Source organism: Gymnodraco acuticeps, unplaced genomic scaffold, assembly GCF_902827175.1.
Source record: "Gymnodraco acuticeps unplaced genomic scaffold, fGymAcu1.1, whole genome shotgun sequence".
Taxonomy (NCBI): Eukaryota; Metazoa; Chordata; class Actinopteri; order Perciformes; family Bathydraconidae; genus Gymnodraco; species Gymnodraco acuticeps.
This window is the reverse complement of record NW_022989810.1, coordinates 764829-780076: the sequence shown is the minus strand read 5'-3', so window position 1 is coordinate 780076 and position 15248 is coordinate 764829. Positions and strand designations below refer to the sequence as shown.

Genomic DNA, 15248 nt, shown 5'->3' with positions numbered 1-15248 from the left:
AATAACAATAGCCTATTTCTTTTTGAAATGTGATGGAGTAAAAGGATAGTAACTGTGATTATTCATGTTAAGTAGCCCACAAGTAACTAAAACAATTGCAAGTGCAATAAGAAGCTACAGGAACGTTAATCTACGTCGGTAATATTAACTTTATTTAATACAACAGTTACGGTACAAGATTTACATCATACAGCCCATGTAGTATACTATTTTACAAATGATGAATTACAGCAAACATGTGCAATATATCCATTATTACAGCTCCGTGGGCTGGCTGTAAGGCGATATGGTCCGTTGTTATTGTGCATCCATGGGTAAAGAGAAACTCATGTAGTACTGAACACGTAACATGAACGTGCCGGGCTGCGCGGTCCCGTGGGTTAGATGCGCGTTCATAATGCAGAGGGAAATAGCTCTCAGAATAACGTTATTAGCACATTTTTACAACTTGAGGAACGAATGTTTTTAATAAGGGCTATACAAGTGTTCATACTGGGTTGTTTATTTAGTTTAAAAAAAATTATCCAACGAGTTACAGACCACTCTTTCCCAATGTAAGTCAATGGGGAAAAGTGTTTCCGGGCCCAGCAACCTAAAGGAAGTGTAGTACCGCCGTTTGACCAGCACGAATATTCTCATCAGACTCCGGCGCACTTCCTGGGGGCTTGGGCACCAAGTCTCGAGGAGGGGAGTCGAGGATAGGAGTCGAGGAGGGGAAATTTGAGTATTGAGAAACCTCTATGGCAGGGGTGCCCAACCAGTCGACCGCGATCGACCGGTCGATCGCGGGGAGATTCCCAGTCGATCGCGAGATGTGTCTAAAAATAGAACAACAATATTCTGTTTTATCGTTAATGTCCTATAACATAATCTTCCCGTGCCAGAATAATGCACTTGAACGCACCAAAGCTTTGTGATTGGCCGGCGTGACCCCATGTGTGGGGGCGTGGCTGGTGGGCAGTGGGCATTATTTCGCTGACTTTGTCCGTGTCAAAACTAAAAGGAGTGACAGTCCGCACACACACAAGACCGTAATTATGGCAGAAGCAAAAAAGCCCAAAATATATAATTTTCACTCCGAGTGGGAGGATGATTATTTTTGTATCTATTCCAATTCAAAGTCCATCTGTCTCATCTGCAATGCGAGCGTGGCTTTGTCGAAGAAGGGTAATTTAGGAGCGACATTTCAAAACAGTGCACAAACGCTACGAGACGGAATTCCCTCCTAATTCTGCCCTACGCTCCAAAAGGGGAGGGGCCTGAAAGGACAGCTAAATGCACAGTAGTCCATTTTCACCAGGCCCAACAACAAGAGAAAGGCAGCTACCAGAGCATCTTATCGTGTCAGTCACGTTCTTGCGAAACACATGAAGTCTTTCAAAGATGGCGAAGTTGTGAAAGAAGCATTCCTGGAGGCTGCCGACGCGCTTTTTGGGGACAGTAAAAATAACAGTAGCATTTCAATAGGTTTTTGATATAATAAAAACTCAAGTTAGATACTGTTATTAATCAGCTGTAAGTTTTAGTTTGTCTGAACGTATTCATTATAATTATTGTACAAAATGGTATAAGAATGCAAACTTAAATTGATTATATCAATTCAGGTTAAGAAACTAGTGTTGCTTGCATCCTATTTTAAAAGGCATTTATTTTTATACTCTACTAAAATTCAACAAAAAAAGGGTTTGATTCTATTAATTTTGTCTTTTTTATTGCACTGTTGCAGCAGATTCCTGTGTAGCTTCAGATCTGAGTTGTCTTATTAGTAAGCCTCATTTATACTTTTGTAGCAACACTATTTTTATATAATGACAAAGAAAGAGTTCAGAGTCTTTTCTTTTTTCCCTGTGTCATATGTGGCAGCACTGTTCAATGTTTCTTGAAAACATTACCCACTGTAGTGACGTGTGAATAAACTCCAACTCTGTATCAACAACACTGTTGTGTAACTTCAGTTAAATACTTGTATGTGTGTAGATTAGAAAGAGGTAAGATAAAGGATCTGCATTATTTTATGGAGTATTAATCGTACGAAGGTCAGTTTTATACAAGTAGAAGTGTGTATTCACCTGGTAGTAGGCTGTCAGTAATGGCTACGTCTCTCTATTTGGACTGGTAGATCTCGGCAGACTGGCAACTTTAAAAGTAGCTCTCGGTTAAAAAAAGGTTGGGCACCCCTGCTCTATGGTGTGCTTGTGTTGAGCCATCAGCTCTGAGCAACACTCACACACACAGACAAATAAACACGCATTCTGTAACATAAATTTGAACTTTATTTATTTGTATAAGGTTTTCTGTGCAAATTTGCAATACAAGATAATAATTGTATTGATACAATTAAAGCAAAAATAAGACAATTAACAAGAATTTAAGGGACAATACAATGAAATACGAAAGTACTCATAACATAGTAGAAGAGTGTAGAAAAAAAGATTACTATACAAAGCTCAATAAAAATGTGTGGAAGACTTAAAGAGTCCCTATTATGCTTCTTTGGATTTTCTCTTCTCTGCAGTGTGTTATATAGGTTTATGTGCATGTCAATGGTCTGCAAAGGCTAAAATCCCTGTGTTCTCTCCAGAGAGTTTCTCTCCCACAAACTCCACCATTGTTTCCACCAACTATGACGATACGCTACTGCTTTTATTTTCCTACTGTAAAACAATATAGCACTCCAACTTCCAAATAAAGTAAGGATGATGGCGCCAGCAGTGTGCACGGCGAGACGTCTCCCAGGCCTGTTCAGCCTTTTATTAGTTCTAGTAGTTTAATTGTTTTGTGTTTTTTGTCAAAATGTCTCTGCTATACTAGTTTACGCCTGCCAGTCACTTATAGAAATCAAAGCGATTCAGGAGGGGGTATTAGAGCAATGTTTAGGAGAGCCAACCTCGAATCCTCCTCCTCCACTTCTTTCAAGCATACCGGCGGCATACCGGCATACCTGCGCCGCCAGGTATATGCCATCCCCCAGAGGAAGTGCCCAAGATGAAGGGGAAAGCGGGGCGGAGAAGCCGTAAGGATCAGGGCTTACCTGCTATCTCTACGTGGAAAGGCCCCTGGCCTCAATAGCAGTGGATGCTACGCTGCCCCGATGACTAGGCAGAGATGGCTCCTCCGCATCTTTCCGGATGGCAGCTCAGTGAGCCTACCGGAGCAGGCTAATTTCCCCAGGCGGATACGCAGGGGTGGCGTGGATCACAGACACCTTCCTCCACTGGATCAAAAACCGAGAAGAGAGGAGCTTACTCTCCGCCTGGCACTCATCAATGCTAGATCGCTAGCTAACAAGACTTTCCTGCTTAATGACTTTTTTAAATCCCAGGATTTGGACTTTATGTTTCTGACGGAGACGTGGATTCGTGCTGGTGAGTTAACAGCTTTTTCTGAACTTCTTCCTCCTGACTGTTCATTCATCAGCACCCCGCGGACCACCGGTAGAGGTGGAGGGCTGGCGTCGGTCTGTAAATCCAGCTTTAACTGCCGTCAATCTCCGTCGAACAGCTTCTCCAGCTTTGAACTGCAACTTTTCGAACTACACTTAACACTTCCAGTGCTCTGTGCTTTGATCTATCGCCCTCTGAAGTTCAATAAGGATTTTATTCAGGAATTCTCAGACTTTGTAGCGGGGGTTATCTTGAACTTTGATCGATTTTTAATCATTGGTGATTTTAATAATCATGTGTGCTGTGATTCCCGACCGCTCGTCAAAGATTTTATGAATCTCATTGACTCTTTTAATCTTAGACAGTCGGTTAATGGCCCGACACATGAGAAGGGACACACACTGGACCTTGTGTTTTCTCATGGTTTAGATGTTTGTATCAGGGACATTTGTGACACTGGTATTTCAGACCATTTGCCTGCGTTATTTACTATGATGCTGCCTTGCTCTCAAGTTGACTAGTGCATTCCGGAGCGCCGTCTGTACTGGGAGGCTGTAAAAAAAAGCGTAAGCACATTACGCCCGGGGAGGGGTAATACGCCCTCCCCGGGCGTAATGTGCTTACGCTTTTTTTTACAGCCTCCCAGTACATATCCAGACTGCTGAGTCTATTGAACTTTTTTAATCTCAGCTGAAAACTCACCTCTTTGCACTGGCGTTTAATACTAGTTGAACATTACATTTTTACATTTGTATGTGTTTTTATATGTTTCTAGTTATTGTGCTTTTTATCATGTTTTTAATTATTGTTTTATTATTGTACTCCCATTGTGTTTTTATATCCTAGTTGTTAGGGAAATAATTGTCCTAGACTCCTAGATATGACGTACGGGACCAACCCTGATGTCTGTTTACCTCCTTTAAGGACACAGGCTGCTTCAGCCAATAATGTTATTGTTCCCATTCTGTGACCGGTCAATACTGGGTCACAGATGGTCTGTATTGTGGGCACACTGGGACACTTCCTTCTCTGTTGTCTGAGGACTCCAGGGCATGACATATCCAAGGCCATAAGTGGCGGAAGCTGGTAACTTAGTGTGCCCAAACTATCTAAAGCTATCTTATCAAAACATGTTGATGACTCTCTGTGGAACCAGTTAAATGGGCTGGCAAGAGAGAGGCTCTCCAGAATTGACGTGGCAACTCTACCGTGAAGTCAGAACCTCTGGCTCTTGGACTTGTGATGTGAATCCTCCGGCCGTAACTCCAAATAAACCATCAGTGTTTGACATCAAAGCTACTGCTCCTACCGTGTCTCCTTCCTGAGTCGGTGACTCCCACTGCATAGCTACACAGAAGTTTCCTCTACAGTAGTTATTGCCTGTACCGCACTTTGACCAACTGAAGGTTGTTTTTAAATGTGCTATATAAATAAATAAAGATTGAGATTGAAATAAAGCTCTCGTAACATTCACTACTACTGTAGCTTGACCACTTGTTGTTTCCCGGTTGCGTGCCAATTTACATGACTAAATGTGACGCTGTATTGTATATGTATTGATTGATTTATTGATGGTCTGTTGATGTTTGATTGTGTTTTCTTGTCTAGTGACAAAGTCTGCTCATATAATAGATTAATAATAAACTGTTCATGCAGTTTGGTCACAGGCTGTTGGTTATAGCAGATGTTGGGGAAATATTTTCCAAGGCCCATAGCTTTGACCCAGTTTATCAGTTCAAACTGTCCTGACTGAGAACACGCACCTGTAACCTTGGCTGCTGTGCTCTCAGTGTTTTGTCTCCCTGTTCCTGCCTGTTGCCGTCAGCTGATAGAGGTGTTATGATTCTATGTTCCTGCCTGTTGCCGTCAGCTGATAGAGGTGTTATGATTCTATGTTCCTGCCTGTTGCCGTCAGCTGATAGAGGTGTTATGATTCTATGTTCCTGCCTGTTGCCGTCAGCTGATAGAGGTGTTATGATTCTATGTTCCTGCCTGTTGCCGTCAGCTGATAGAGGTGTTATGATTCTATGTTCCTGCCTGTTGCCGTCAGCTGATAGAGGTGTTATGATTCTATGTTCCTGCCTGTTGCCGTCAGCTGATAGAGGTGTTATGATTCTACCTTGTTATGCACAATGTTGATTAATCTCTCTGAACTAGCTAAATACATGGGTCTGGGGTAGAGTTCTTCAGAATTGACGTGGCAACTCTACCGTGAAGTCAGACCCTCTGACTCTTTGACTTGTTTTGTGTCTTATGACTTCAACATAACCCACATTTGATCAATTTCACTGCCAAAGCAATATTTTGGCGCAAAGTAGCACAACATTCACCTGTCCCTCATCCAATATATATTTCCTCGTATTATTGACACATTGTTAACATACTGTACATACAGTTTGACTTACACACAAATCACACCAGTTTTTCACTTGTCCTCTTTGGAAAAACACTCAGTAATGCAAGTTACTTTACTCTGAGATGCATTTTGTTTATATCTTTATTCACCCTTGTAATATGTCTGTATATATTGTATCTTGTGTATTTTTAACATGTGTTTAGACTGATTAATACATGTTTGGAGATCATTCAGTAGTTAGACTTAGTTTTAGGGTTTTTTAAGGGTATTCAGTAAGGGTTTGGTATTTTTTAGCTTGTACATGTTTTTCTGTATAATACATGTACTCTCTCCAATTCTAGATATGTTAGGATATTTTTAGATAAGTGTCTGGGATTCTATTCTCAACTTTTGGATAGCTTATCGGGGTGTCCAATTTCACATATCTGCATTATCTCTTGTACATGTCTTTTTTATTCAGTTTGTGAATCAAATAAATTAGATATTTAAAAAGTGGAAATAAGAGAGCAATTAGGGCCATGTGGCCAATCAAATTCATCCCCCTTTAACTCCTTGTGTTGTGGTTACTTGAATATTGTTGTGTTCTCCATTGACTTTCTGAAAAATATTATTCAGTTTATCCAGCCAAGTAGGTGGTTAAAGGAAATCGTATTTTAACACTTATCACAAATCATTTTGTTTTTTACTTCGTTTAAACTTCTTAGAGTTGGCTGCTTTGTCAGATCCTCACTTCGCTTTTACCTGCCAATAGTGTTATATTTTGAGCACCAGATGGCAGCAAACATATGCAATGAGGTGCAGTTTTCCCACAAGGCAACACTCTGAATCATGTTCTTTACTCTGGAACAATGAACATTGTGCAGTTAGGAGCAGAAGGGTTCACCTGTACTGTGTTCTCCATATTTTTCCCACGGTACTGTCAGTGCAGTAATCCATGGACATCTTTACATCGTTTATTTTGATTTATCCTTCTATGTATAGTAGTGAAAGTAAGCAAATACCTTTACTTGAGTTCTTCATTTATGTGCAATCTGGAGGTACTTGTACTTGTACTAGACTAAATGTCTCTTTATTTATTTTCAATTACAAATACATTTGGCATTAATATATCTTTTAAAGTGGACTGTTTTATACTTCAAGCCTATTTTGCTGATAACATTTATATAGTCACTTCAGTATATTTTTGAATGAAGGATGTTTACTTGCATGGAGCAGTTCACATTGTAGTATACATTTACTCTAACCTCTTCCCGCTCTGATAAACTGTCACGTGGTAATCCAAGAGAAAGAAGAAGCACCCAACAAAACAGCAGGCAACACATTTGGTAAGAGAGATCTTTACTTTAAACAAATAGGAGACTACCGTCTGCAGAAGTGTTGCATAGGTTTGTTGTATACGAAGAGATAGGAAAAGGTGGATGTTGAAGCTTTGTGATGACACTGGAGACATTGCCAATAAATATGAATGAAAACTTAAATGGTTTCAGAGCGGAGATCCGTAGATTAAAATACTCATTATTATGCTTAAGGTCAGCTACTTCACACACTTTAAATATTCATTTTTGATCTGCTACTCTGTTAAAAAACATACTAGTATAATCCAGTGGACAGCTAGACTATTTCACCCCACACTGGTGCACTGAGCCTCATGGCCTCACACAGACATATGTACAAAGTGCACTGTGGTGCTTATCAGTTACAAACAGCAGACACTCATCAGGTATTCCCACACATATCAGTCATTACTTGTGCCCTATTGGTCAGATGCAGGTGTTTGAGGAACTGAGGATGGAAAGGTAAGAGGTTACAGAAAGCTGATGTATTATTCATTATGGATGTCTTATCTTTGAGGTGATGGAGTTTTGGTTTGACCCACCTTGTCAGAGGTAGAGCAGCTCATTGAAGGAGCAAGAAAATGGCAGGGAGGGGGTCAACTCAAGTTCATCACACTTGAAAAACAGAGATGAAGCTTTAGTCGAAATATATAACTAAACATGAGCAAAAATGATTTACTTTAATAACTTATCCACGGAGAAGAGTCAACAGGTTAGCTAAGTACGCTAACCTTAAGCTGCATTAACATGATGCGCAGCAAAATGGCTCTGCGCTGACGTTGTGTTTCTATAAAGAGTGTTGCAGCCCGACTAGGCTGACACTCAAAGTTCAAATCAATTCAACTTTGACCTTGTTTACCCCTGATCTCTCGATGTGCAACCAATCAGATGCTAGCTGTATGTAGCGGCGCAAGCGAGCAAGAAAAACAAAACGCTGTTGATCACCAATCATGTGAATGCACTGTAAGAGCTAAAGTTACAGCAAAAGCTAAGGTTGTTTCAATAAGCACTAACAGGCTCAGCTAGCTTATTTTATTGTGATTCTAACCATGTTTTCATCAGCTCTCCCAAATCCAATAAACAGTAAATGGGAGTGTCATGTCAAATGTAATGTTTCTGTTCTCTAAGCAGCAATTCTGTTGTATTTGGATGGAGGGCAGATATCTTAAAATAAAAACCACCTTAATGGAGAGATATCACCGGAGGGATGTGAGAGAGTATGTTTGTTTTAAGAGTTTATATGGGGGAACTGACCCATTTAAAGCCAAATGCAGCATAGTAAATGTTCCATTGAGATCTGGATTCAGCAGGCGCAGATTCACTTTCTACAGTAACATAGTGGTTGGCTGGAGGGATTTATTAGATGTTATGACAGAGAAAGTTATATAAGAAATGTATGTACAACAGTTTGAGGACACCTTCCCCTAAGGAATATGACTTCAGATAAAACACTATTTATATTGAATAAAGTAGTTTGTCATATTAAGTTTAAATAAGTTCCAGCACAGAGAGGATCAGTGCTCTGCAGCTTCAAACTAAACTAGCCCTGCCCCCTCTGGATTCTATAAAATAGGGTTGTAGCTAAATAGTTTACCCATCCATTCTTACAAGCATACACCTGTACATGAAAACACACACACACACATTGTATTGTACAGTGAATTGTGCAAAACAGTTAATACATTGCCTAAACAACTAAAAAGTGAGATGGGCAGTAGCTGTTTACAGGGGTTTGTTCAGAAGTTAAAACAATCCCATTTTGTCTGAACACTGTAATCTCAAGAGAGGCTCACTGCTGAACCAGCACACTCCTGAACGCTCAGAACTGGAGATGTGGCCGGTTTCCTCGGGTTGTCTTTGGTAGCACTCTCTTTTCTCCGTCCGTGTGTCTTGCTCTCCGTTTGTCCGTCTGTCTGTTTGACTCTCCTCATGTCTGTGTCGGCCAGCGATCGGCCTCCGTCGCCCGATCTGTCGCCTGGGATTAGAGAGCTGCTACGCGTCACTGCGCCTTCCACAGAGGGTTGTGATACACCCAGCCTTCACCCTACACACACACACACACACACACACACACACACACGTTGATAATATTACAATATACATTTCTTGTTATAATTTTGTTTTGTATTATTATAATGCTTATTATTGATTGTATCATTCATATTATTATTATATATTTCATTTATTATTATTAATTATATATTTAATATTATTGTAAAATATTGTTATTTTTATATGTAAATAATATACATAATACTACAAATAAATACAAAATCCCCCAAAAAACGAAACAAATATTTGATCTATATTATCTTAAGAGATAAGAAAAAGCTATAAAGAAACAAAAATAACAATACAAACTCGACAGTCTCTGAATATCAGAAACAAAATAAAAAAAGTATTCTGAGTGTAAGTATCAATATGACTGACCACCTGTGGCAGTTCATAGTTACAGGGCAGGTGACTGAGGAAGATGCACATGGTGTTGAAACATTACATCAAGTTTATGCCTTTAATCCCTGTGATCAAGCAGGCGGGAGCAAAGACTTGAAATCTCCTCTGATACATGATCATCCTCCTCTGAGAGCCCCACACAGGCCTGCATTCCTTGTGAGTATGTCTAAGTGCTTTAGAAGTCTTCCTCCATCACAATCAGAGAAATAGGAATTACAATGCGCACATTGGGAGATTGACTTCGTTCTTAGCCTTTAAATCAATAAAGATGGCTGTACTTAATAAAGTGGTACAGGAATGAGTCTTAAACCTGGAAATTACTTAGCATGTCACCACTTCTGGTTCTATCTTTTAGAAAACAATGTTTTTTTGTACATGTTTGTGGTTAGAATCCTGAAATAAAGTGTTTTAGTTAGCACAAGCTTAAAAGATTTTCACGTGTTGTTCCACACAAAAAAAAAAAGCATCAGTGCACCACTCTGATTGGGCAGAGTTCCTAAACAGGCAATTCAGAACATCAACTTGTGAAGACAAAGACCCTAAAACTGGTCCCTTCAATTGACATATGGATATCTGTTCCCCCTCACCTCTTTAATGAAGTATTTGGGTTTCCAGGGGCTGTGGGACGCAGCTCTCTGTTTGGCCTCGCGGCGCTGCCTGTCCTCCAGGCAGCGTTTGTGGTCTGTGGCTGCGTCCAAATGTCCTCCCTTCAGCGACGCTGTTACATGCTGCCAAAGACGCCTAGTGACAAAGAAACAGAACAAGACAAATCTTCATGATTATGCCTTGGAAACAGGGAGAATTTAGCTTGCAAAAGTATAACATTAATGTAAACAGTATTTCCCAAATATTTGTCTTGGGTCAATAAAGAATCGATTAACAGCAATATATTAAAAATAAATAACAAGTTTTAAAAAAGCAAAGTCAGTTCAAGTGAAGTCCTACATTAGAGTGCAAAAATAATAAGAGAACACTGATAACATATTTTTTATTTCTCATTTTAATTTAGGCTGTTTAGCCGCTCCACTATAATGATGACGATGATGATGATGCTGTAATAAAAAGAAACTCACCGGGACTCGTACTGGCCCTGCTTCTCTATAGGCTGGATCTTCTTCTTGATGATTGGATGCTTGGAGGTGTCTATCACCTTGTTCTCCCCGTTGCTGTAGGTGAACTCCAGCACCCCGTTCCACTCCCCCTGCGCCTTACACACTATGTTTCCAGTTTGGTTGTGCTTCACCTCTGCTGTCACTCTGTGGGAAATCAACAGGAGCATTCACAGTGTGAGAAGGGTTCATTTAAACATTCATTTAGTTACAATTACTAGTTTCATGAAGCCTATTCAGGCAGTAGCCTAATACACCAACAATGAAACACATGAGCACATACTACAGAAATAAAATCTGAGCTGACAAATGGAAATGCTCCGTTTTAGTTTAACACAGTTCAGCTCACACACACTATTTTATGAACATATAGGTTCACCTACTGAATTAAAAACAGAACAAAAAGAAAGTGAAAACCATAAAGCAGATTCAGGCAGTAGGCGTAGAGATTCACACTCACAGGTGTTGGTGGGATTGGCGCACCAGAGCATGTTTTGTTACTGTAACGGCTAAGCAAAGGATTAAAATAGAAACTTCACTTAAACTAAAATTGCCGCTGGGGTACCAGTAAGTCAATCTTAATGCTGGAAAAATGAATTAGGCTAAAAATACTTCTGTATTTCTACTTAAAGGTCTCCTATTGTGCTATTTTTAGGCATATATTATGGGTCTCAGATTAGATGTAAAAATATATAAAAACATGTCTATGATGTGTTTTGCTCAAAATACCAAACAGATCATGCATTTTAGAAATCCCTCATATCCCTCTACTCCAGCCCTGTTAGAAAAACGCTGATTTTGGGTCCTTAGCTTGGGAGCTCAGAATTCTACTGGCAGATACAATTAAATTCTGCCGTGATTAAACACCATCAAGCTCCAAACCACATCAAGCATTATTTCTGAAACAGTATGGAGCTCAAATGCTTTTTCTCTTGCGGGTTTACAACAAGGTGAGTTTCTTTTTTTATTTCCTGATTTTTTACACATACTCTCGCCAGTACAGGTTAGCTCTGAGTGTTAGCGATGCTTGCTAATGTAAACAAAGACCATATATCGTCCAAAACTATGGAACCCCCTTAGGGGAAAATATACGTTTTGCGAGATCTCGCCAAGGTCTCGAAAGGCTTTTGTGAGATTTCGCAAAACCCCTTTGCGAGATTTCGCAAAACCCCTTTGCGAGATTTCGCAAAACTTTTAATTTAGCTCAATGTATTTCCGGGTCAGTTCGGCAACACAGAAACCACAACAATGGAGCGGTTCATCGATTTTTACTTTGAGCTTGGCCTAAAATATAAAGATATAACATCAGTGCTGGCTGGCAATAGGCACGTGTTTCACATAAGTGAAAGACACCTCAAGAGTTATTGACAGATTCGAATTTCGCGGATCAATAACTAGGGTTGCAAAATTCCGGGAATTTTCAAAGATGGAAACTTTCCATGGGAATTAACGGGTATAAATGGGAATTTATGGGAATCAACTGGGAATTTTCTAAATTGAAGGTTGACTCTTCATAGGGAACTTAAATATAGTTGGGGAAAGTATATTTTAGCATAATCTTGACTAAAACAAACAGATGCCATTCAAGTACACTTGAATATCCATGCCATAGCACACTGCTTACTGCATGGCTATTGATACCACACAAAGGTTTGCAACAGGCTCACAAATGTGAGAGTGGAACAACTGGTTGGCATTCGGGCAAACCTAAGGCTCTTTGAGCCTGACACAGAGCCATCCTCAACAAGGCTGGACAGTGACACTGAAGAGGATGACTCAGAGTGTGATGTTGATGAGGCCCAGGAAGAGCCCATTGACTGAAAGGGTTTAGCAAAAATGCAGAGGATCGCTTGAAGGAAGATTTAAGCTTAATGGGACTTTTTGGAGGGAGAAGGGCTCTTTTAACATTTTGAATGGGACTTTGTGGGGATTTTTGGATGGGGGGTGCATTTTTGTTCATTTTTTAATGAGTGGGGTTGGGGGGGATGAGTAATATTTAACTCAACATTCCTGTTTTCGTTCATCAATTAAACAAATAATTGTTCAATAAAATAATTAAAACTGGTTCTGTTCTACTTAAAGAAAAAAAAAAAAAATCTGTTGAAATGTCATGTTTTTTGTTTAATTTTGCATCGAATATTTACAAAATTCCCCAGCTTAACTTCCCATGGAAACTTTCAGGAAATTTACCAGAAATGTTCCGCCCCTTTGCAACCCTATCAATAACTCATGAACATGACGTTGTAAAAATACAAACAACATGACTTTATAATCATAGCAAGGTAGACAATGAGCTACAGGGTCGTTTTTATCAGAACAGTTCGATACGCCCCGTCATCCGAGCTAAACATCAAGAATTGGTCACAATCTGCAGCTGGAGGAGAGAAGAGTGCTTAAGGACCAAACTGCAATGCCAAAAAATATATACTCATAGAAAAATTCAATAACTTCATTTTTTTAAGATGTAGTGCTACCAAAATCTCTTAACACATCAATGGTTATGTTGTTGTTACAGTATAACACTTAGTTTGAATAAATATGTTTTCAGGCTTTTTTATTTCAAACTATTTTAAATTACTTTGACATTTTACAATGTACTGCAACCAAATCTCCTTTCACACATCAATAGTACATTGCTGCTCATACTACATCAGGGTTTTCCAAACTGCGGCCCGGGGGCCATTTTGAATCGGCCCTCAGCTAATTTAAAAAGTATAATTAAATATGGCCCACAAATTAAACTTGTGCATGTCTTATATTGTACTTCTTAAACATATATGTTAATAAGGCCACATTTTCTAACAAATCTAAGTTGATAAGAAAAAAGCTCAATAACTTATTTACATAACATATATTTCATATTTCCTCTTATTATAAGCAATCTGAAGCTTCTGTTTTAAGGAATGAGCTGCCAACAAAATAAATGAAACCCTATGGAGAGCTGTGATGTAACCTGTTTTTTTCTTTGTTTGATTTGTTAGAAAATGTGGGCTTATTAACACGTATACATATATATTTAAGAAGTACAATTTGGCCCCCGGGCCGCAGTTTGGACAACCCTGATGTAGTATGAGCAGCAATGTACTATTGATGTGTGAAAGTGGTTTGGTTGCAGTACATTGTAAAATATCAAAGTAATTTAAAATAGTTTGAAATAAAAAATCCTGAACAATATTTTAAAGCATATTTATTCAAAATAAGTGTTATACTGTAACAAAAACATAACCATTGATGTGTTAAGAGATTTTGGTAGCACTACATCTTAAAAAAATTAAGTTATTGAATTTTTCTATGAGTATATATTTTCGGCGTTGCAGGTTGTAGACGGTCCCTAAGCACTCTCTCCTCCAGCTGCAGATTGTGACCAATTATTGATGTTTAGCTCGGATGACGGCGCGTATCAAACTGTTCTGTTAAAAACAATCCTGTAGCTCATTGTCTACCTTGCTATGATTGTAACGTCATGTTGTTGATCCGCGAAATTCAAATCTGTCAATAAGCTCAGAGTATGCTTTGCGACGTGCATGTCACCTCGCTCTGAGTGTTCTCTTGGGGTGTCTTTCACTTGTGTGAAACCCGTGCCTATTGCCAAGCACTGATGTTATATCTTTATATTTTAGGCCAAGCTCAAAGTAAAAATCGATGAACCGCTCCATTGTTGTGGTTTCTGTGTTGCCGAATTGACCCAGAAATACATTGAGCTAAATTAAAAGTTGTTTTTTTTCTTCTCTATGTCCCCTAGAGGGCTCCGTACAAAATACATAAGGCATTGTTTCTGATAGCTACTGTATGCTGATAGATATGATTTGAATTACGTCATATCAGACGCAAATCTGGATCAGCTCCGTTGTACCCCGGTTTTTAGAGATTTGAGTACGGAGGAAAAGAGAGAGGGTTTTGTTTTCTGACACTTTGTGAGTTCCCTGACACACCGGGGAAACATAGTAATGTATAAAATACATCAAAAAGTGCATTTTGCATGATAGGTCCCCTTTAAGTAACATTTTGAATTCAGGATTTTTACTTGTTATGGAGTTTTTTCGGTCCATAAAAAGGATCTGAGTGCGTCTTCCATTTTCAAACATTGTCAATTTGCTGCTATTCTATATTTTGAGCCTATACTTGTAGATTTATTGGCTCCAAACTGTTGTATTTTTGCTGAGGTGGGAGGAGAAAGTGTTACATTTGTGGGGGTTTTTTCGGCACAAATCTGCATTTCTCTGTCCTGTTACAAAAATAGAGCCAATAGACACATGGGATATTAGCTTTCTTTGCCTACCTGTGTACTTTTCCTCCGTAGAAGGGCTTTGTGTGGAAAGTGACAGTGGCAGAGTATCCACTTTTGGCACAGTTGATGTTGACCTTTCCCCCGAGTTCCACCCATGGCACAGTCAGGATGGAGCGGGCGTAGGCACAGGGCAGAGTGAACACGTACTGCTCATCATGCTCCAGCAAATACAGCACACCTGGGAGAAACAGGACACATTTCACAGCTCAGCAGACAGAAGGATCTTCACTGAAATGAGGCATCACTAAGGACTGCTCCGTTAGAACTCAAAGATCTGGATGTATTCATCCTGCACAGACCCGGCGCCCATCCAGGACTTTGTCC

General features: G+C 39.5%; 1 protein-coding gene across 3 annotated transcripts in view; it reads right to left on the bottom strand.

The window, feature by feature from the left end:
• Positions 1-7060: 7060 nt before the first annotated feature.
• The window catches only part of LOC117554069 (oxysterol-binding protein-related protein 10-like), an 84875-nt gene continuing 76687 nt past the window's right edge, over positions 7061-15248 (bottom strand). For all 3 annotated transcript variants that reach the window (XM_034228298.1, XM_034228305.1, XM_034228313.1), the window contains 4 exons: positions 14916-15102; positions 10601-10783; positions 10115-10268; positions 7061-9117 (listed from right to left, as the gene is read on the bottom strand). In XM_034228298.1, the coding sequence (XP_034084189.1) occupies positions 9073-9117; positions 10115-10268; positions 10601-10783; positions 14916-15102 (569 nt within the window). In that variant the 3' untranslated portion in view covers positions 7061-9072. The remainder of the gene's footprint in view (positions 9118-10114; positions 10269-10600; positions 10784-14915; positions 15103-15248) is intronic.